Below are 21,407 nucleotides of genomic sequence, written 5' to 3'. Positions count from 1 at the left end.
TTTTTAATTTATATTATTTTTATTCTCTTTCAATTTCTTTTTCCTCTCTTTCCTGCTTTCTTATTTTATTCCTGCCTCCTTCCTTTCCTCCAATTTCATCTCATCTTCCTTCTTTCGTCTGACTTTTTTTTTAAAATACCTACAAGTGAGACAAAAATCTGGAACTGTGAAAAGACCAGAGTTGAACACGAAGAAGGGGTATCACAACAGCTGTGATGGTGAGACAAATTTCACTCTGCTATAACAGAGAACCTGCAAGTTATTGCACATTGTATTATTATTTTTCCATTATTCTTACATCTTTTTTTTAAATAGCATTTTTGTATTCCTCTTCTTTCTGTATAGTCTGCTTTGCTAGGCTGGTTATATTGTATCATATGACAGGTTTCCCCTGATCTCTCTTTCATAGTGTATTGCTAATTTACTGTCCTTTAACTCACCTGTGTCCCATTAGCACACTACTCAAGGTTCTATACTCCCTATTCTTGTTATCTAGATCTCATAGATTCTGTCACATGATTGTTGTTCTAATATTATTGTAAATAATAGCTGTTCCGTGCAATTATAAATACTTCACAAAATCTCTCCCAGATCTTAGCCCACTTTACAGTTTCCTGAACTCTATTACTGTAGTTGTTAACTCTATTCTCTCACACACTACACCTATTTACTATCTTTTACTCTCACCTTACCTAAGAATCTGACCCCCCACAACCTCACTACTTTCTAGATCCAACTCACAATCCTTCCTTTCACAACAAGAGTCTTCTCTTCTTTACATCCTTTCTAAAAATCAGCTAGCTGGGTGGAAGATCATGGTTAACCCTATACATAGCCAAAGGATCTCCTATCTCTTCTCTACTGGCTGCTACTGTAAATATCATAGAATACATTCCTGCTGTCTTAAACCATTTTGCCTCCCCCCTCCAAATGATCACAATAAAGAGTAGGTGGAAGTGGTGAACACCAGGATACTCACTGGAAGAGGAAACTCAACAAAAAAGGAATCACTAACAGATAACAACAGAAGAAGGTGAAGGAGGGAGTGGAAACCACACAAACCTGAATCCCGGACCTACATGGAAATACAACTAAACAGTAGAGACACTACCCACTACAAACAACTAAACAAGAGCAAGAGAGAATCCTGAAAACTTTATACACACGGAAGAATGAGCTTCAACAAAACCTGACCTCACCAGCACAACAAAATACAAGAGGTGGTGGATGGAGTGACCCTCATTTAACCAAATGGTGAGAAGGAATGACCAAGAAAAGACCCAACAACAATCAAAACACAAAGACAAATGCAGGGCCAACTTAAGTGACAGCCCAAGATGAGTGAGCTCAGGAAATCAAGGAGACTGCACCACTGGAACTCACTGGTATTCTACAACAAAAGTTCACACCATAAACCCAGGGTGCCACAGCATATCAATTTAAGAAACTGCGGCTCACAACAAGAGTCTCACAAACAATGGGAAGACAAAGAAACAATCCCCAAATGAAAGGAAAGGAGGAAGCCTCAGAAAGAATGCTAAATGAAATAGAGGCAATTCAACCATCAGATAATGAGTTCAAAGCAATGATTTTCAGAAAGCTCAATGAGTTCACAATGAGCTACCAGAAACCACAGGGAAGCTACAACAATCTCACTGCAAACTATATCAACATGAAAAAGGAAAGAGAAACTTTCAACAAGGGCCAAGAGAAAATGAAGAATACAATATCTCAATGGAAGAACACAGTAGAAGGAATCAAAAGCAGGATTCATGAAGCAGAAGATCAGATCATCGAGCTAGAGGAAAAAGTAGAAGAAAACACCCAGAAAGAGGAAGAAAAGGAAAAGAGGCTCAGAAAAAATGAAGAGGGATTAAGGGAAATACAAGAAAATATGAAACATAATAATATCCATATAACAGGGATAACACAAGGAGAAGAAGAGCAAGGGATAGAACACCTATTTGAAAAAGTAGTGATGGAAAACTTCCCCAAGTTGATGAGAGAAAAAGCCACACACATCTAAGAAACACAGTTCCAATCAAGAGAAACCCAAAGAGGCCCACTTCAAGACACATCATAATTAAAATGGCAAAATTCCAAAACAAAGAGAGAATATTAAAGGCAGCAAGAAAGAAACAGGAAGTAACATAAAAGGGAGCCACAATAAGGCTAACAGCTGACTTCTCAATAAAAAAGCTCCAAGCCAGAAAAGAATGGCAAAAAATATTCCAAGTAATGAGAACCAGAAGCCTGAAGCCAAGGCTACTTTAACCAGCAAAGCTCTCAATCAAGATAGAAGGCCAAATAAGAAGCTTCCCAGACAAAAGAAGTCTAACAGAATACACTTCCACCAAACCAGCTCTGCAAGAGATTCTAAAGGGACTGCTTTAAGGAAAGGAAGGAAAAGAGAGGGGGAGAGACAGAGAAACACAGATACAAAAATGGCAATGGACAAGAACCTATCAATAATAACCTTAAATGTAAATGGATTAATGCTCCCATCAAAAGACATAGAATAGCCGAATGGATAAGAAAGCATGACCCACACATATGCTGCCTACAAGAGACCCACCTCAGGACAAAAGATCTACACAGGCTGAAAGGGAAAGGCTGGAAACAAATTTTCCAAGCAAAGAGACGGGGAAAAAAAGCCGGGGTAGCAATACTCATATCAGACAAAATAGACTTCCAAAAAAGGGCCATAAAGAGATACCCAGCGTTCACTTCGTAATACACAAGGGAAGAATCCACCAAGAAGACATAAATATTGTAAATATATATGCACTCAACATAGGAGCACCCAAATACATAAAGAAAATCTTAGAGGACTTCAAGAAAGATATGGATAGCAACACAATTATACTGGGGAATTTTAACATCCCACTATCAAAAATGGACACATCTTCCAAACAAAATATCAACAAAGATATAGTAGCGTTAAACAATACCCTATATGAAATGGACTTAACTGATATATACAGAGCCCTCCATCTCAAAGAAGCTAAATGCACATTCTTTTCAAATGTACACAGAACATTTTCAAAGATAGAGGACATGATAGGACAGAAACAAGCCTCAACAATGTCAAGAAAATTTAAATCATACCAAGCGTTTTCTCAGACCACAAGGGACTGAAGCTAGAAACCAACCCCAAGGAAAAAAACCGAGAACACTCAAAATCAGGGAGATTATATAGCTTGCTATTAAACAATGAATGGATCAAGAATGAAATTAGGGAAGAAATCAAAAGATTTCTGGAAACAAATGAAAACGAACTCACAACAACCCCAAACTTATGGGACACAGCCAAGGCAGTCCTGAGAGGGAAGTTCATAGCGATACAGGCCCACCTAAAAAAGTTAGAAACATTTCAAACAAACAACCTAACCCTACATCTACAAGAACTCAAGGAACAACAACAAAGACAGCCCAGAGCAAGCAGAAGGAAGGAAATAACAAAGATCAGAGCAGAATTAAATGACATAAAGACTAAAAGCACAATTCTAAGGATCAATGAATCCAAGAGCTGGTTCTTTGAAAAGATAAAGAAAACCAACAAGCCTTTAAACAGACTCATCAAGAAAAAAAGAGAGAAGACCCAAATAAACACAATCAGAAATGAAAGAGGAGAGATTACAACTGATACCACAGAAATACAAAGCATTGTAAGATATTACTACAGAGAACTGTATGCCAAGAAATTTGAAAACCTAGGTGAAATGGATAAATTTCTAGAAAAACATAATCTTCCAAAACTCAATGAAAAAGCAGAAAACCTGAACACACCAAAAACAGCAAAAAAAATTGAAGCAGTAATCAAAACACGCCCAGCATACAAAAGCCCTGGACAAGATGGTTTCACAGGAGAATTCTAAAAAGCATTTAAGGAAGAGCTAACCCCTATCCTTCACAGACTATTCCAAAAAATCCAAGAAAATGGGAGACTCCCAGACTCTTTTTATGACACCAACATCATCCTAATTCCAAAACCAGATAAAGACACAACAAAGAAAGAAAACTTCAGGCCAATATCGCTGATGAACATTGACGCTAAAATCCTCAACCAAATACTGGCAAACCGCATCCAACAATACATTAAAAAGATCATACACCATGACCAAGTGGGATTCATTCCAGGGATGCAAGGATGGTTCAATATTCGGAAATCGGTAAATGTAATACATCACATAAACAAAAGCAAAGGCAAAAATCACATGATCATATCAATAGATGGAGGAAAAGTATTTGATAAGGTACAGCACCCATTTTTGATAAAAAACACTCAACAAAGTGGGAATAGAGGGAGCATTCCTCAACATAATAAAGGCCATAAATGAGAGACCTACAGTCAACATCATACTCAATAGCCAAAAATTAAAATCTTTTCCACTAAGATCAGGAACAAGACAAGACTGTCCACTTTCACCACTTCTATTCAATATAGTACTGGAAGTTTTAGCCACAGCGATCAGACAAGAAAAAGAAATAAGATGCATTCAAATCAGAAAGGAGGAAACAAAACAGTCAGTGTTTACTGATGAACAAAGAGGGGTTAAGGGAAATTCAAGACAACGTGAAGCATAATAATATCCATATAACAGGGATACCAGAAGGAGAAGAAGAAGAGCAAGGGATAGAAAACCTGTTTGAAAAAGTAATGATGGACAACTTCCCTAATTTGATGAGAGAAAATATCACACAAATTCAAGAACCAGACAGGGTCCCAATCAAGAGAAATCAAAGACACCCAGTCCAACACACATCATAATTAAAATAGCAAAATTCCAAGACAAAGAGAGAATCTTAAAGGCAGGAAGGAAGAAACAGGAAGTAACATACAAGAGAGCCCTGATAAGGTTAGAAGCTGACATCTCAATGGAAATACTATAAGACAGAAGGGAATGACAAGTAATATTCTAAGTAATGAAAAGCAAAGGCCTGCAACCAAGACTACTCTACCCACCAAGGCTCTCAATTAAAATGGAAGTCAAAATAAGGAGATTCTCAGACAAAAGAAGTCTGAAAGAATACACCTCCACCAAACCTGCACTGCGAGATATGCCAACAGGACTGGTTAAAGAAAAGGAAGAAAAAGAGTGAGAAAAAAGAATACAGGTATGAAGGGAGTAAAATGGCAATGAATATGTACTTATCAATAAAAACCTTAAATGGAAATGGATTAAATGTTCCAATCAAAAGAAACAGGTGAGCTGAAGAGAAAAGACAACATTACTTCGTACATGCTGCCTACAAGACACCCACCTCAGAACAAAAGACATATATCGACTGAAGTTGAAGGGTTGGAAAAAAGTATTCCAAGCAAATTGACAGGAAAAAAAGCCAGGGTAGCAGTACTTATATCAGGCAAAATAGACTTCAAAACAAAGGCCATAAAAGGAGACACTTCATAACATTCAACTGAAAAATCATCAAGACATAAACATTGTATACATATATGCACTGAACGTAGGAGCACACAAATATAAAAGGAAAATCTTGGAGGATTTCAAGGACTATATAGACAGAAACAAACTTGTACTAGGGGATTTCAATACCCCACTGTCAAAAATGGACAGATCTTCCAAACTAAATATCAATAAGAATACTGCAGCATTGAACAGTGCCTTACATCAAATTGACTTAACAGATATATATATATAGAACCTTTCATCCAAAAGAAGCAAAATACACATTCTTTTCAAATACATATGGAACATTTTCAAAGATAGATGACAGGATAGAACACAAAACAAGACTCAACAAATTCAAGAAAATTGAAATCATATCAACATTTTCTCTGATCAACAAAAAAACTCAAACACATGGAAATTAAATAGCATGCTATTAAATAATGAATGAGTTAAGAAAGAAATCAAGGAAAAAATTAAAAACTTTCTGGAAACATAAAAATGAATTCACAACTATCCAAAACTTACAGGATACAGTGAAGGCAGTACTGAGAGAAAAGTTCATAGTGATACAGGCCTACCTAAAAAAGATAGAAACATTTCAAAAATAACTTATCTCTGCCTCTACAAGAACTGAAGGAACAACAAGACAACCCAGAGCAAGTAGAAGGAAGGAAATAACCACGATCAGAGCAGAATTAAATACCATAGAGACTAAAAGCACAATTCTAAAGATCAATAAACCCATGAGATGGTTCTTTGAAAAGAAACAAAATCAACAAGCCTTTAAGCAGGCTCATCAAGGAAAAAAGAGAGAAGACCCAAATACACACAATCAGAAATGAAAGAGGAGAGATTACAACTGACACCACAGAAATACAAAGGATTGTAAGAAATTACTACAAAGGACTGTATGGCAAGAAATTTGAAAACCTAGGTGAAATGGACAAATTTCTAGAAAAATATAATCTTCCAAAACTGAATGAAGAAGACGTAGAAAGCCTGAACAGACTAATAACAGGTGGCAAAATCAAAGCAGTAATCAAAAAACTCCTGGCAAACAGAAGCCTTGGAATGGACAGTTTCACAGGAAAACCTTACAAAACATTTAAGGAAGTGCTAACCCCTATCCTTCACAGACTATTCCAAAAAATTCAAGAAGAGGCAAGACTCCAAAACTTCCTATGACCAGCACCATCCTAATCCTAAAACTAAATAAAGACACTACAAAGAAAGAAAAATTTAGGCTAATATCACTGATGAACATACACACTAAATTCCTCAACAAAATATTGGCAAACCATATCCAGAGATACATTGAAAAGATTATACACCATGATCATACACCATGATCAAGTGGGATTGATCCTAAGGATGCAAAGATGGTACAATATTTTGCAAATCGACAAACATAATACATTGCATAAACAAAAGGAAAGACAAAAATCACATGGTCATATCAATAGATGTGGAAAAAGCACTTGATAAGGTACAGCACCCATTTATGATAAAAACACTCAGAAAGTGGGAGTAGAGGGAGCATACCTCAACATAATAAAGGTCATATATCAGAAACCTACAGCCAACATCATACTCAACAGGCAAAAACTAAAAGTTTCCCACTAAGATCAGGAAAAGAGAAGGATGTCTGCTTTCACCACTTCTATTCGACATAGTATTGGAACTCCTAGCCACATAGCAATCAGATAAGAAAAAATAAATAAAACACATTGAAATTGGAAAGGAGGAAGCAAAGCTGTCATTGTCTGCAGATGACATGATAGTATACAGAGTAAATCCTATAGACTCCACCAAAAAACTACCCAACTTAATAAATTAATTTGGGAAAACAGCAGGATACAAAGTCAATATTCAGAAATCTAAGGCATTTTTGTACACCAACAATGAAATATCAGAAACAGAAATCAGGAAAAAATCCCATTTGATACAGCAACAAGAAAAATAAAGTATCTAGGAATAAACCTAACCTAGGAGGTCAAAGATCTGTACTCAGAAAACTACACAACACTGAAGAAAGAAATTAAGGAAGCACAAATAAATAGAAGCATATACCATGTTCATGGATTGGAAGAATTAACATCATCAAAATGTCCATACTACCCAAAGAAATTTATAGATTTAATACAATCTCTATTAAAGTACCAATGACATATTTCACAGATATAGAACAAACATTTCAAAAATTTATATGGAACCATTAATTATTCTGATAGTCACAGCAATTTTGAGAAAGAAGAAAGCAGGAGGGATCCCAATACCTGACATCAAACTGTATTACAAGGCCACTGTAATCAAAACATTCTGTTACTGGCATAAGAACAGACACATAGAGCAATGGAACAAAATAGGAAGCCCATAAATAAACCCAAGTCTCTATGGTCAATTAATATTTGATAAAGGGGGCCGAAGCATAAAAGGAAGTAAAAATAGCCTCTTCAACAAATGGTGTTGGGAGAGCTAGTCAGCTACATGCAAAAAAAACGGAACTTGACCACCAACTTACACCATACACAAAAATAAACTTAATATACATAAAAGACTTAAATATACGTTGTGACATCATAAAAGTCCTAGAGTAAAGCATAGGCAGGAAAATCTCAGATAGTCTATGCAGCAATATTTTCACTGATATGTCCGCTAGAGCAAGGCATATAAAGGAAAGAATGAACAAATGAGACTTCATCAAAATAAAGAGCGTCTGCATGGCTTAAAAAAACATCAGCAAAATAAAAAGTGAACCAAATTTATGGCAAAACATGTTTGCCAATGATACCTCAGACAAGGTTTTGATCTCCAAAATACATAAAGAACTCACACAACTCCATTCCAGGAAGACAAACAATCCAATTAAAAAATGGGCAAAAAACTTAAAAAGACACTTCTCCAAGGAGAACATACAGAGGGCCCAGAGACATATGAAAAGATACTCAGCATCACCATCCATCAGAGAGACTCAAATTAAAACCATAATGCAATACCTCTTCACATTTGTCAGAATGGCCATCATAAACAAATCAACAAACAACAAATGCTGGCTAGGTTGTAAAGAAAAAGGAACTCTAGTACATTGTTTATGGGAATGCAGGCTGGTGCAGCCACTCTGAAAAACAGTAAGAAATTTCCTCAAAAAACTAAAAATGGAATTGCTTTCTGAACCAGAAATTCCACTGCTGGGATTTATACCCTAGGAATCCTTAAACACTAATCCAAAAGGACCTATGTCCCCCAGTGTTCATAGCAGCAGAATTTATAATAGCCAAGTGCTGGAAACAACCTAAGTGCACATCAGCAAATGAATGGATGAAAAAACTATGCTACAGAGGACTTCTGGCCAAGATGGAGGTGTAGGTAGATGTACTTTGCATCCTTGCACAACCAAAAGAAGGACAACATCATATTTAAAAATAAAAAAATATAACCAGAACTGTCAGAAAATCGAACTGTATGGAAATCTGACAACCAAGGAGTTAAAGAAGAAACATTTATCCAAACTGTTAGGAGGGGTGGAGACAGGCAGCCAGGATGGAGTGGACTCATGGAAAGGCATCAGCTGTTAGGCTGGGTTGTCCCACAAATGTGTGCAGATACAGTAGGAGGAACAACTTTGGAGTGAGACAGATTGTGCAACCCAGGGTTCCAGCATGGGGAAATAAAGCCTCAAATCCTTTGACTGAAAACACCAGTGGGGATTGAGTTGCCAGGAGAAGCTTTCAGCCTCACAGGAGCGTTCATTGGAGAGACCCATATGGAAAGTACACAAAACCACCTACCCAGGAATCAGCATCAGAAGTGCCCAATTTGCTTGTGGGTAGCTGAGGAAGTGACTGAAAACCAGCTGAGAGCTGGGGAAGAGGCATTGTTCCCTCTCAGACCCCTCCACTACATACAGCACCATAAAGCAGTAACGTGGAGAGACCCACCCTGGCAAAAACCTAAGGCTCTGCCTCTTAGTATGTAATAGGTGCACCAAGACAGAAAAATTATGGCCCAAATGAAAGAACAGACCAAAGCTCCAGAAAAAAAAAAGAATTAAGCAATGAAGAGATAGTCAACCTATCAGATGCACAGTTCAAAACACTGGTAATCAGGATGCTCACAGAAATGGTTGAGTGTGGTCACAAAATAGTTGCAAAAGTAAAGACTATGAAAAGTGAAATAAAGGAAAATGTACAGGAAACCAATAGTGAAGGGAAGGAAACAGGGACTCAAATCAATGCTTTGGACAAGAAGGAAGAAATAAACAGTCAACTGGAACAGAATGAAGAAAAAGAATGCAAAAAAAAAATGAGGAGAGACTTAGGAACTTCCAGGACAACTTGAAACATCCCAACATCTGAATCATAGGGGTGCCAGAAGGAGAAGAACAAGAGCAAGAAATTGAAAACAAAAAAAGGGGAGAACTTCTCCAATCTGGTAAAGAAAATAGACTTCCAGGAAGTCCAGGAAGCTCAGAGAGTCCCAAAGAAATTGGATCCAAGGAAGCACACACCAAGGCACATCATAATTACATTACCCTAGATTAAAGATAAGGAGAGAATCTTAAAAGCAGCAAGAGAAAAGGAAACAGTTATCTACAATGTAGTTCCCATCAGAGCCCCTAGAGATTTTCTCCAAAGAAATCTTGCAGGCAAGAAAGGGCTGGAAAGAAGTATTCCAAGTCATGAAAGGCAAGGACCTACATCCAATATTACTCTATCCAGCAAGGCTCTCATTTAGAATGGAAGGGCAGATAAAGTGATTCCCAGATAAGGTCAAGTTAAAGGAGTTCATCACCACCAAGCCTTCATTATATGAAATGTTAAAGGGACTTATCTAAGAAAAAGAAGATTAAAACTATGGATAGTAAAATGACAACAAACTCACAACTATCAACAACCAAACCTATAAAAACAAAACCAAAAATGAACTAAGGAAAGAACTAGAACAGGAACATATTCACAGAAATAGAGGTTACATGGAGGTTATTAGCAGGGAGGGGGAGGAGGGAGTTGGAGGAAAATGTACAGGGAAAAAGAAGCATAAGTGGTAGGTACAAAATAGACAGGGGAGGTTAAGAATAGTATGGGAAATGGAGAAGCCAAAGAATTTATATGTATGACCCATGGACATGAACTAAGGTGGGGGAATGCTGGTGGTGGGAGGAAGGATACTTGGTGGAAGGAATAAAGGGGAGAAAAAATGCAACAACTATAATAGCATAATCAATAAAATATATTAACAAAAATAAAGTAATTATTGTTTAAAAACTATGGTATATTTACATAATGGAATGCTATGCAGCAGAAAGAAAAAAGGAGCTCCTACCCTTTGCAACAGCTTGGATGGATGTGGAGAGCATTATGCCAAGGGAAATAAGCCAAACAGTGAAAGATTAATACCTTATGATCTCACCTATAAGTGGAACCTAATCAACAAAACAAACATGCGAGCAAAATATAACCAGAGACATTGAAATAAAAAACAGACAGTAACCAGAAGGGAGGTAGGATGGGATAACAGGAAAAAAAATAGGGAAGGGTCATGAGGTAACATGTATAAAGAACATAGGGACAAAGCCAAAGAGGGTAGGATCAAGGGTGGGAGGTGGGGATGGCTGGGGAGAAGGGGAGTGTTGCAGAGGAAATGGAGACAACTCTACTTGAACAACAATAAAAAAAGAAAGCAATGCTTTATGCTGCATGAAATATCATAATATAATTAATTATAATATAATATAATTAATATAATGTAATGTAATACAACATAATAATGTGCTAAGGAAATTCAATGGTAAATCCTGAACACTTTTTATACTAAATTATCTCAAAATTCCTGTTCACATTCACTATTTTATTTAATACTTAAAATACCAGTACTGCCAAGGCACTACTGGGAAATTTTACAAAGAAAACTGCTAAGACTCGGATTGGTTAAAAATCTTGACCAGCGCCACATTAGCCATTGAGTTTCCAAGCTACAAAGGCCACAAAAGCAGGACTCACACTTATCACTCCAAGCATGGGCCTCACAGAGAAGCCTGAGTCAGAGAGTGTCAACCACGATGACAAGGACAATGGGACATGTGGAACCTGTAGTGATGCCTGCCAGTCTAAGGAGGTGACATATGGAAACATTGCACAGTTGTGCAAGAAACAGAGAAAAAACACATATCACAGTGCTTTTCTGTAACCTTGGCTACTGTCACTATAGTTTCAAGAAAAAAATGTTTTTCTAAACATTCTGAGCATTGCCCATATGTCGGCTGCCATCTGCTGATTTCCTCAGCCACAGCCGAGCACCACCAGGTGTCTTTGAGCCCAGGAAGCCCTGAACAGGGCATACCTCAGGGAGGCAGTTTGGTGGTGTTCTCCTTTTGAGTGTTTTTGTTTGTTTGTTTGTTTGTTTTAGGAAAAAAAGGTAATAAAATGCAGGAAGGCCACTGCAAACAGTAGCACTACTTACCGGTCATGAAGAGTGGGAATCTTGGAAGGACACTGCAAATACTGCTTAAATCGGAGCTCAAAGGCTTGTCCAATGGAGCCAATGACATCCTGGGCCAGCCCATCACAGCATTCCAGAATGTGACAAGCTGCGGGATCCAGAGACCCAGGCCCATTAGAGACAAACAATGGAGTTACCCAGGCTCCTGCACAGAAGTCCTCCTGAGAGTGAAAACCCCCAGTAAGAACAGGAGGGCAAAGAGGTATGTGTGTCCTTCATAATATTTCCTGAAGGCTCTACCTGAAACTTAATTCCAGTGTCCCTATTGGATGTATTCCTTAATAGCCTATTGTCTCTAAAATTAAAAATGAATTCCATCGTGGCAGCTGCCTGCCATCCCCCAAGGACACACTCCTGTGACCAGGCTGCTGCACAACCCGTGCAAAACCTTCAGAAAAAAGAGGGTTGAGTGGGAAAAGGCACAGAGAAGACCCTGCTTCTGTTCCTCAAGATAGTGACTGTCCTTGACACCCCCCAGAGGAACTTTAGCCTCTCACATGTCTCCATGACCATGACATGGTCTTGCTACTAATGGGAGAGAGGTATTCTCCCTGGAGAAAAGAGCATATGTGGGTGTCCCACTACACCTTTCCCTTTTCAATAGTTAAGATGTAATTATATTCAGGGAGGGTTCCTCCAGGAGCACAGCAGATGCTGGCAGTGAAGAGGGGTCATCTCTACAAAGGTGGTTAGTTGTTCCCAGGCACCAGAAACACCAAACTGTCCTATGGCTGTAGGAGAACCCAGTACACACGAGACAGAGGACTCTTTAAAGATGGAAAACTGCCCAGGAAGGGACAGAGTCATCACTGCTTTTGAAGTTTGGTGACTTTCAGCAAAATGCTGGCTTCTCTATGCACAAAGCTCACAGGGACAGCAGCTGCCACCATGTCCTCAGCTTCTACATTGTACCCCAGGCTGGAGGGGGATGCACCCTTGAGGACACAGGGGAAGCACTGCTGGGGAAAAAGTGGGCCTGCACTGCAATGTGGACCACCATGCAGTTCTTGGCTATACTAGATATGTCCAAGGGATTGATCCCAAGATTTCCGAGCTGTATTCTTGTCATTGACTATTCATATTAGTTTTTCAGTAGCAACACAGGTAGGCACAAAGCAAGCCCATATGAAATAGCTATTAGAGTTGCTGGGTTATTGGTTAACTGAAAGGAATGGACATGTCTTTCCAGCTGAAAGGGAAGGAGTCATCAAGGTTGGTGTGAGGAAAAGACACCTGGCTCCCCTATAGCCTGTATTTCTAGCCAAACACTTCTACCTCCAGCACTGGGAGCAGCGGTAGGAGTTGGCTGGCCAGTACTTTAAAGAGCCACAATAAAGATAGTGAATGGGTCAAGAAATACACCTTATTTTTCTTCTGAGGAGAAAAGCAGTGCCCTAACCTTTAACACAATGTGTGAAAAATCAGGTTTCAGCAGAGGGGGCCACACGACAAATCTATGGAGCCCTGCATGTTCCACACACTGGAAAGCATCAGGCCTGGAGAGTGTCCTCTTCAAGTCAGTTCCACAGAGGTTCACAAGCTGCAGAGCTCCAGGTGGGAAACCTTCCCTGGGTGAGAGCTGAGTCCTGCCAGTCTAAGATGCCCAAGTTGGCAGAACCATTCCAGGTTCTGCTACCTGGTTTGTCCTTAATGGACTGAGAAAATAGCATCCATATAGGCTGGGTGTGAGGTTCCTTCTGTAAAATGCCTTCTATGTGTTTGAAAAATTCACTCCAAATCCAAAACTAACCCTGGGCTGCCAATCTTGCTGGGCCTGTTATTTTCTCTGAGAGTATTGCATTTACTCTTTAGCCAAAAGCCACCCTCTTCTAACCAGGACTGCATGACTTTGTATGTACCAGAAGTAAAGATGCTCTAACACAGGTGAACATCAGGATTGCTTGTTTCATCCCCACAAGGAAAGGACAGAACCAGAGTCATCATTCATGAGCAAGAGGAAGACTAGATGAGAAAGACATACAGAGTCAATATTCAAAATGATGTTGTAAAACCTAAACATGGTCCAAAATAAACACAGGAACAATTGGCCTTTTCACAGTAGCAGAAGGTGACGTTACAGAAGAAGGCCCAGAAGCAGGTGCTGGCTTGATGTTCAAAGAGCCAGCAGTCCGTGGAGCCAGGAGCAGGAGCAAATGGTAGGCGATGAGACAGGTTAGAGCAGGACTGAGCTCACTCGGTGTCTTGTGGGGCATTGGTGATTGACACTACAGATATTTTGCAGAGGAAGGAAAGACTAAGATATGTGGCTTGTCAAGTGTGAGGGCTCTGAGACTTCTGAGTGCAGAGGTGCATGAGTCTGGCTCTCAGCCAGATGCCTGGGTGAGACAAGAACATTCAGAGTCTCTGGCACAGGATGTTTAAATCCCAGGGCCTGGCTTGTAATGTACAACCACTGTTGACAATAGCCAAGTGTGGAGCTACCTAAATGTCTAGTCATAGCAAACTACTTCTTGCCCAATGTTAGTGGTTGGAATTAAGTTAGGAAGGGAAGGAGGGAAGGAAAGGAAAAGCAGGAAAAGAAGAAGAAAGGGAAGGGAAGGGACGGGTAGGGGAAAAGAGAGAGGGAGGGAGGGAGGAGAGAGAGAGGGAGAGAGAGAGAGAGAGAGAGAGAGAGAGAGAGGGAGAGAGAAGAAGAAGAAAGAAAGAAAGAAAGAAAGAAAGAAAGAAAGAAAGAAAGAAAGAAGAAAGAAAGAAGACAGAAAGAAAGAAAGAAAGAAAGAAAGAAAGAAGAAGAAAGAAAAGAAGAAAGAAAGAAACCATTTTTGCCCACTATACCAGAGGGTTTTTTTTTTTACAGAGGAAAGTCAGAGGAGGTGCTGTGTTGTTTACCCTCAGTGAATTCATACTATCTAAGGCCTTTTCTGGAGAGTCACCTGCTAGGGCCTACAACTGTCCAAGGCCAGAGCAACCCTAAGTTTTTCATTGCAAATATCCTGTGCTATTATCAAAGCCTGGAGTAGGCAAGTTTGACCACAAGATGCATCATTCCCACATGCAGGATTCCTGCTCAAGCCTCTTCACCAAGTTTCCCATTACTGGGAAAATCTTGGAGGAAGAGCAGCAGAATGCGTTAGAAGCTATTCAGGCTGAACACACAGGCATCTTCCCCACTAGATCAGCACCAACTATGTATAGGATATGACTTCCCACAGCCAGATAAGGTTGTCCCACAGGGTGCCTGAAGCAGGATGTTATTGCAGTTATATAATGTTCATGCCTCTCATGGCAGCTATATGTCTAATTAGAGCATGACTTTTTTCTTAGCTGCTATTGTGACTCAAACAGTACAATCTAGCTGTTCTTTTATATGTATGTAAAATACAGGGAATGAGGTCATTGGGTAGTAAATGAAAGTTCCAATGTAAAAAAAAATGTGTTAGGATCCAGCAAAACCTAATTTATTGAGAGCTTTATCTTTCATATATCAATAATTGCCTGCCAGGTCTATTGGCCCTGCCCTTTGACTATAATGTGCCAACCACATGAAAGTTCACTCATTTTTGTCTCTTGTCTTCTCAAAATGTTGTTGGAAGTTTCCATACAACTTAATGTCTTGGGTCAGAGATCTTTTGCCCATCACCAGATTAACTATATATATCATGGATTCCTATACCAAATAGATATATATTCTCACTGTAAATACTTATAAACAGGCAAAAATGTATAGGCAGGAGTCATTATGGAAAAGACAAATGATAACAGTGAGAAAATTTCACCCAAATCTGTAGGATTTTGACAGGAGACTTTCCGGGACCCAGATGTGTTTTGACACCTGTGCATCATGGGGAGCTGTGCCTGCAGCCAAGGAAATACCCCAGCACATGAACTGCATGAGGCATTAGATATTTAAGAGCCCCCAAAAACTTTTATTCCCAGACTTTCTTGTTAATCTGACTTCTGAATGGCAGAGGCCATTCTTAATTAAACTCACTCTCTAGGCCAGGGGAGAAAGAACAGAAGCAGCTGGGGGAAGCCCTTCCACCAGCTCCTTACTAAAAGGGGATAATTGTGGGGTGGACACATATAAGGTGATGCAAACCGTGCTCTGATAGAGGGTTCATGGCTGGAAACATGACTCCCCTCCCTACATACACTGCTTGTGTGGGGGGTACAGAGCTATGGTGCATCAAGAAAGACTGCAAATTCCCATTGGAAGGTGAGTGTGGTTCCCCTCCCTTGAATCTGAGCAAGCTGTCACTGCTTTGACAGTACACTATAAAAGAAGTGAAGCTCTCCTTGGCCTTTCAGAGTGCTGGAACCTGCCACTTGGTATCATGGAGCCCAGAAGTACTGTGTGAGAGGTTTTAATGCCCTGATAAGAGGGGCCCTTGGATTCCTAGGAAAGGGAGAAGGACCCCTGATGGCTTGGCCTTCCACATCCTTGCCAAGGTGTGAGGCATGACAGTGAAGTAAACTTGGACCCTCTAAACCAGGGCAGCCAAAGTCACCCAGTGACCCCCATTGGTGGCACATGGAACCAAAAATTGGCCAACTGAGCCCTGCCTGGATTCCTGAAACCTAATCATATCAGAAACCACTAAACTTTGAGTAGTTTGTTGCAGGTGATGGATAATTGAAAGGCAGGAGTGTACATCACCCAAAAAGTCTCAAAGGGCCCCTGTGCCAGTGGTACCCCCAGACCACCAGCACCAATGCCAATATCAGCATTTGTCTTACAGTAGTACCACATGCCAAAGGGATACCACTGTGGCAATCAGGGTATGTTCAGTGGATTCTGATGTCCATGAGTTTGAAAAGGCACAGTGGGTGAAGGTACTCCTGGTCATGGCTCAAAGCAAGACAGCAGCCTTTACACTTCCATGGCTCTAAGTCAGACTACACTGGACTGAGCTCCTTCAGGCTTGGATCCTTATTTCCCAGCTGTGGCTGTAAGCGGAGATCACCTGCAGAGCTTTAAAAATTATGTGTGCCTGGTCCTCTCTGAGGACTGAGCACTGAGATTTTTAAAAGCTCCCCTGACTGAAGTGTAATTCAGCAGTCCCTAACCTTTTTGACACCAGGGACCAGTTTTATGGAAGACAATTTTTCCACAGACTAGGGAGAGGCAGAGGGGAGGATAGTTTCAGGATGATTTAAGCACATTATGTCCAAGCTCACTGCCTGCTGTGTGGCCAGGTTCTTATCAGGCCTGGACCAGTACTGGTCCTAAGCCCAAAAGCTGGGGACCCCTGGTATAGTTCATGTTGAGAACCACTGACCTAGGAGCCATTAAAAATGTCAAAAAAATATCTAGGATTGCTTGAAGTTAATTTGGAACAAACAAAAATAGAGAAAGAACTTCAACAACAACTGTTAACCCTGGGCTGAAACTGGGAGAATTCTGTGCCTGGAAAGGCACAGACTTAGACTTACCCCCTCTCCTAACTTGGTGGGATCTTGGGATGATTGAAGGAGTTGGCCTCCCTTAATGGGTTAAATTGTATCCCCAATGAAAAATATGTTGCAGCCTTATATCAGAATGTGACCATATTTGGAAATAGGGTTGTAGACATAACTAGTAAAGGTGAAGTCAGACTGATCTGGAGGGTCTAATCCAGAGTAACTGGTGTCTTTATAAAATGTCTGAATGGTCCTGGCTGGCATAGCTCAGTGGATTGAGCTCGGGCTGTGAACCAGGCATCGCAAGTTCGATTCCCAGTCAAGGCACATGCCTAGGTTGCAAGCCATAGCCCCCAGAAACCGCACATTGATGTTTCTCTCTCTCTCTTTCTCTCTCCCTTCTCTCTCTAAAAATAAATAAATAAAATCTTTAAAAAAATGTCTGAATGAAAACAGAGGTACACTCAGAGCACAAAGCCATGCAAAGATCAAAGATTGCAATGATGCACCCATAAGCCTAGGATGCACATAATCAGAAGCTGGAAGAAGCAGGAAGGATTCTCCCTTATAGGCTTTAGAGTGTGGCCCTGATGCCAACCTGACCTCAGATTTCTGGCCTCAAGAACAATGAGACAATGATTCCTGTTGTTTTAAGGCACCTAGTTTGTGGTGTTTGTACAATAGCCCCAGCAAACTAATAATACAGAAAGAATGAGCTTGTGTTGAACCATCATAGCCTGCCTTCTCACCCAAGACAAATACTAGTTATCTGAAGATATTACATAAAAGTTGTTTCATGTTCATGAAGTGGTGGACTACAGTGTGTTAGCAAGGGGTGCTAGGGACAGTCCTCAACTCATCAAGACCACCATGTCCCCTTCCCATCCACACTAAAAACTTTGTGATTATCCCACCTCTGGTTTAGGAGTGATGATGTGACAATTAGAGTACATTATCTGCATTAGAACACCTCATCTATGAAGTCCTCCACCCCCCAGCCACCCCAATGACAACTTAGAGGGGAGCTCCAGCACACCTGGAGGAGAATGACACTAACATTCTTTATAAGATCTTATCTTCATCCCCAAGAAACAGACGGCATCCCCACCAAAGTATGGCTTACAAGCCATGGCTAGAAAAGATTCCGATGGAAAAATCACCTTCACACATTAATATGGGAATGCAAATTTCTATAGCCAGTCTGCACAGTAATTTGCAAGTTCCATTGATGCATCAATCATATAACACTATTTCTCTGCAAATGCCTCTTTGGGGGGCACATAATATTGTCGGGGAGAACATAAGGGGCCCCAGAGGCTCTGTGGACCTGAGGACCAGATCTCAAGTAAAGCCATATATCGTGGATCAGATAACCTGATCTCTCTAGGCTGTCAAAAATGTCCAATGTGAAGGTGAGGGGGGACAAAATAGAATGCTAAGATCTCATTTGTATTGAAATTAAAAAATAAGAAAACATATGTAAGTATATAAATTTAAAAATTTCTTCAAACTAGAAAAACTTAACAGTTGGTAACTGGGGTGAAACGTGGGAAGAGTAGAGAAACCAGTGGGTAGTAGATGGGAATGTTGTTTTGTATTGTTTGAACCCCCACTGGTGATATTAGTCAATGAATTTGTGGTGTTCCAGTGACTGCCTGGTGTTCAAGGGCAGCACACCTTACACCACCCACCCAGGCTTGTTAGCATCTAGTGAGTGGGACTTTGGTTTTTTAAGTTATTTAAAAAACGGGATGATGGTATGCAGGGAGAGTCTAGGAGTAAAGAGTCCATGAGAATGGAAACTACTTGAATACCTTGAATACCCCACCCAGTCTATGTGGCTTTGAGTGGTATAACAAGACAACATCTAAGCCTGGACATTGGCCTTCAGGGCTGTGCAGAGCAGGATCAGGCTTCCCAGGGAGACTTAGTTAGCAGTGGGTACACAGGAGCTATAGCCCATCAAGAGGCCAGATCTGTAGTTTTCTGTGTGTTACAGAGCCACTTTCAGAGTATGAGTGGGAGTTACACTGAACAGGGCAGGTGCTTCAATCAGTAGCTGGCTGGATAAAGGTATGCATTTGGCACTCACAGACCCAGCCAGGTGTGCTGTCACACTTAACTGCTGGTAAACCTTAGTGATGATGAACAATGAGACATGGCTCATTTTGGTGAAAGGGGCTGAGCTGAAAGAGACATTTATATTAACATCCAGTGTCAAGCCTGACTGTATTCGAGTAAGAGATTAAAAGTGTCAAGCATTGCTTACCTCTGCGATTAACAGGGTCCTTAGCTACATATGCAACATAGTCTGTTGTGTCCTGTCAAAAAAAAATTGAGATGTTCACATCACTAATCACAAGTGAGAGACACACAGTTCACAAACTAGCTCAGGAATGAAATGCTCCCCAATAACAGGCCCATGAGGAAACATTGCTCAAACTATCTGAGGGCAGAAATCACCAGGGATCTTGTAAAATGCAGATTCTGACTGGGGTGGAGCAGGTGGAGGTTTGCCAGGGCTAAGCCCTGAGCTCTTCATCCACTGCCAACTTGCACACAGCAGTATTGCTGCTTCCCCAGCCCACACTTTGAGCAGCAAGAATGAGAAAGGCACCTGTTCTCAGCAAGCTGGATCACTGAGGACCTTTAAAAACACTGAGTCCCACCCCTCAGGTTATCTGATTTAATTGGTTTAGATGTGAGGCCTGGGGATCAGGGATGTTTGAAAGCTCCCTCATGATTCCAGTGTGAACCAAGGCTGAGAACCACTTCTGTTCGTTCTGGAACTGACATTGGTCCTCAAACTTGAGCAGGTGTCAGAATCCCCTGCAGGGCTTTAAATACAAACTAAGTCCCACTTCCATTCTATGGGTCTGAGGTAAGACCACAAAATGTGAACTTTTGACAAGTGTCCAGGTGATGCTGCTGCTGATGATCTGCAGAGCCACTTTGGAAACCACTGGTCTAGAAAAAACTGAGCAGTGGATGTTCAAAGATGGGTTGCAAACACTCCCTCATGGGTGGATGAGATGCAATGGTTCCTTTCTTCTTGGATGTAAGTAGTGATTTTAGCACTTTTAAGATGTTTCAGAAATATGGTCGATTTACAAGTCTCATCCCTGAACAGGAAACATGAGCCTTCTTGCCTGCCTCCTCATCTAATCAGGGCATAAAGGACACCACAGCCTCAGAAGCAGGCCAAGGTAACCACATGGATTTGTTTCTAGACAGTTAAAGGAACTGAAAATTCTCTTGATTTGAGAAAGCAGAAAAGACTTCTCTGCAAAGTTGATGTTTTCAACATTCAAAAAAGTCTCAAGGCAGGTGGTGGGCAACTGGGAAATGTCTATTCCATCATTGCAGATAGTTTCCAAATGTTATTGTTTCAAAGAACTGCAAGGTAATCGATTAGCTCCCATGTGTTCAGCACCAGAAAGATTCTCGGTCAAAAGTTTTTTATTGTTAGGTCCTATGGGCAGACGATGCCTTCTCTCTCTACAGCAAGAGGGGAGGAGGGTAAGAATATATGGGTAGGTATACAATGGTCATTGACCACATACAGCTGAGCAATGGGGGGCTGAAGGCGCTTTCTGTATATCATTGCCCCTAGAGCTCCCAATGACACAGTCAGACTGAGCAGGAGGAGAGCTTCTCCAGCAATCTTCATATAACAGCCTGCTACACCAGGGTCACTCTCTGGTGTGTAGCCCAGCTAATCTGTTTATTCTTCTCACTCAGCCAGTGTCCATTAGTAGATTCAGAGAATGACCTGGGAAAGGGAGTAGAAGACAGCCAAACCATCCACCTTGGCTTCCAGTCATTTCCATCAAGGAAGATCTGGTAAGACTCTGAAGCTTTGGCAAAAGTGAGAACTTTAGCTTGTAATCAGAGACCCTCATCCTGGATACAGGAGATGTTAATATCAAAAGTTTTCTTAGGTAGTGCTAGTGTTTCTCAAACTGAGATCCATGGAACCCAGGGTTGGGCAGGTGTATTCCCCAGCATTTGAAATGTCACCGGAATTTCCTTTTAATTTTGTATTTTCATTTCCATGATAATCTTAAAAATTAATACAAGAATATTTGGGATCATCTGAATGACCACCATTTTATTGTGTTTTGTACATAGTTT

At 40.5% G+C, this 21,407-nt stretch overlaps 1 protein-coding gene across 1 annotated transcript in view; it reads right to left on the bottom strand.

The window, feature by feature from the left end:
* Positions 1 to 21,407, bottom strand: part of SHC3 (SHC adaptor protein 3) — a 225,266-nt gene that overhangs the window by 73,881 nt on the left and 129,978 nt on the right. The window contains exons 6-7 of the mRNA XM_028531456.2: positions 19,543 to 19,594; positions 11,874 to 12,000 (exon numbers count right to left, since the gene is read on the bottom strand). Of these exons, the coding sequence (XP_028387257.1) occupies positions 11,874 to 12,000; positions 19,543 to 19,594 (179 nt within the window). The remainder of the gene's footprint in view (positions 1 to 11,873; positions 12,001 to 19,542; positions 19,595 to 21,407) is intronic.

This window comes from Phyllostomus discolor, chromosome 3 (genome assembly GCF_004126475.2).
Source record: "Phyllostomus discolor isolate MPI-MPIP mPhyDis1 chromosome 3, mPhyDis1.pri.v3, whole genome shotgun sequence".
In the NCBI taxonomy this organism is placed as follows: domain Eukaryota; kingdom Metazoa; phylum Chordata; class Mammalia; order Chiroptera; family Phyllostomidae; genus Phyllostomus; species Phyllostomus discolor.
The sequence above is the reverse complement of the archived record's forward strand: the minus strand, read 5'-3'. Positions and strand labels throughout refer to the sequence as shown.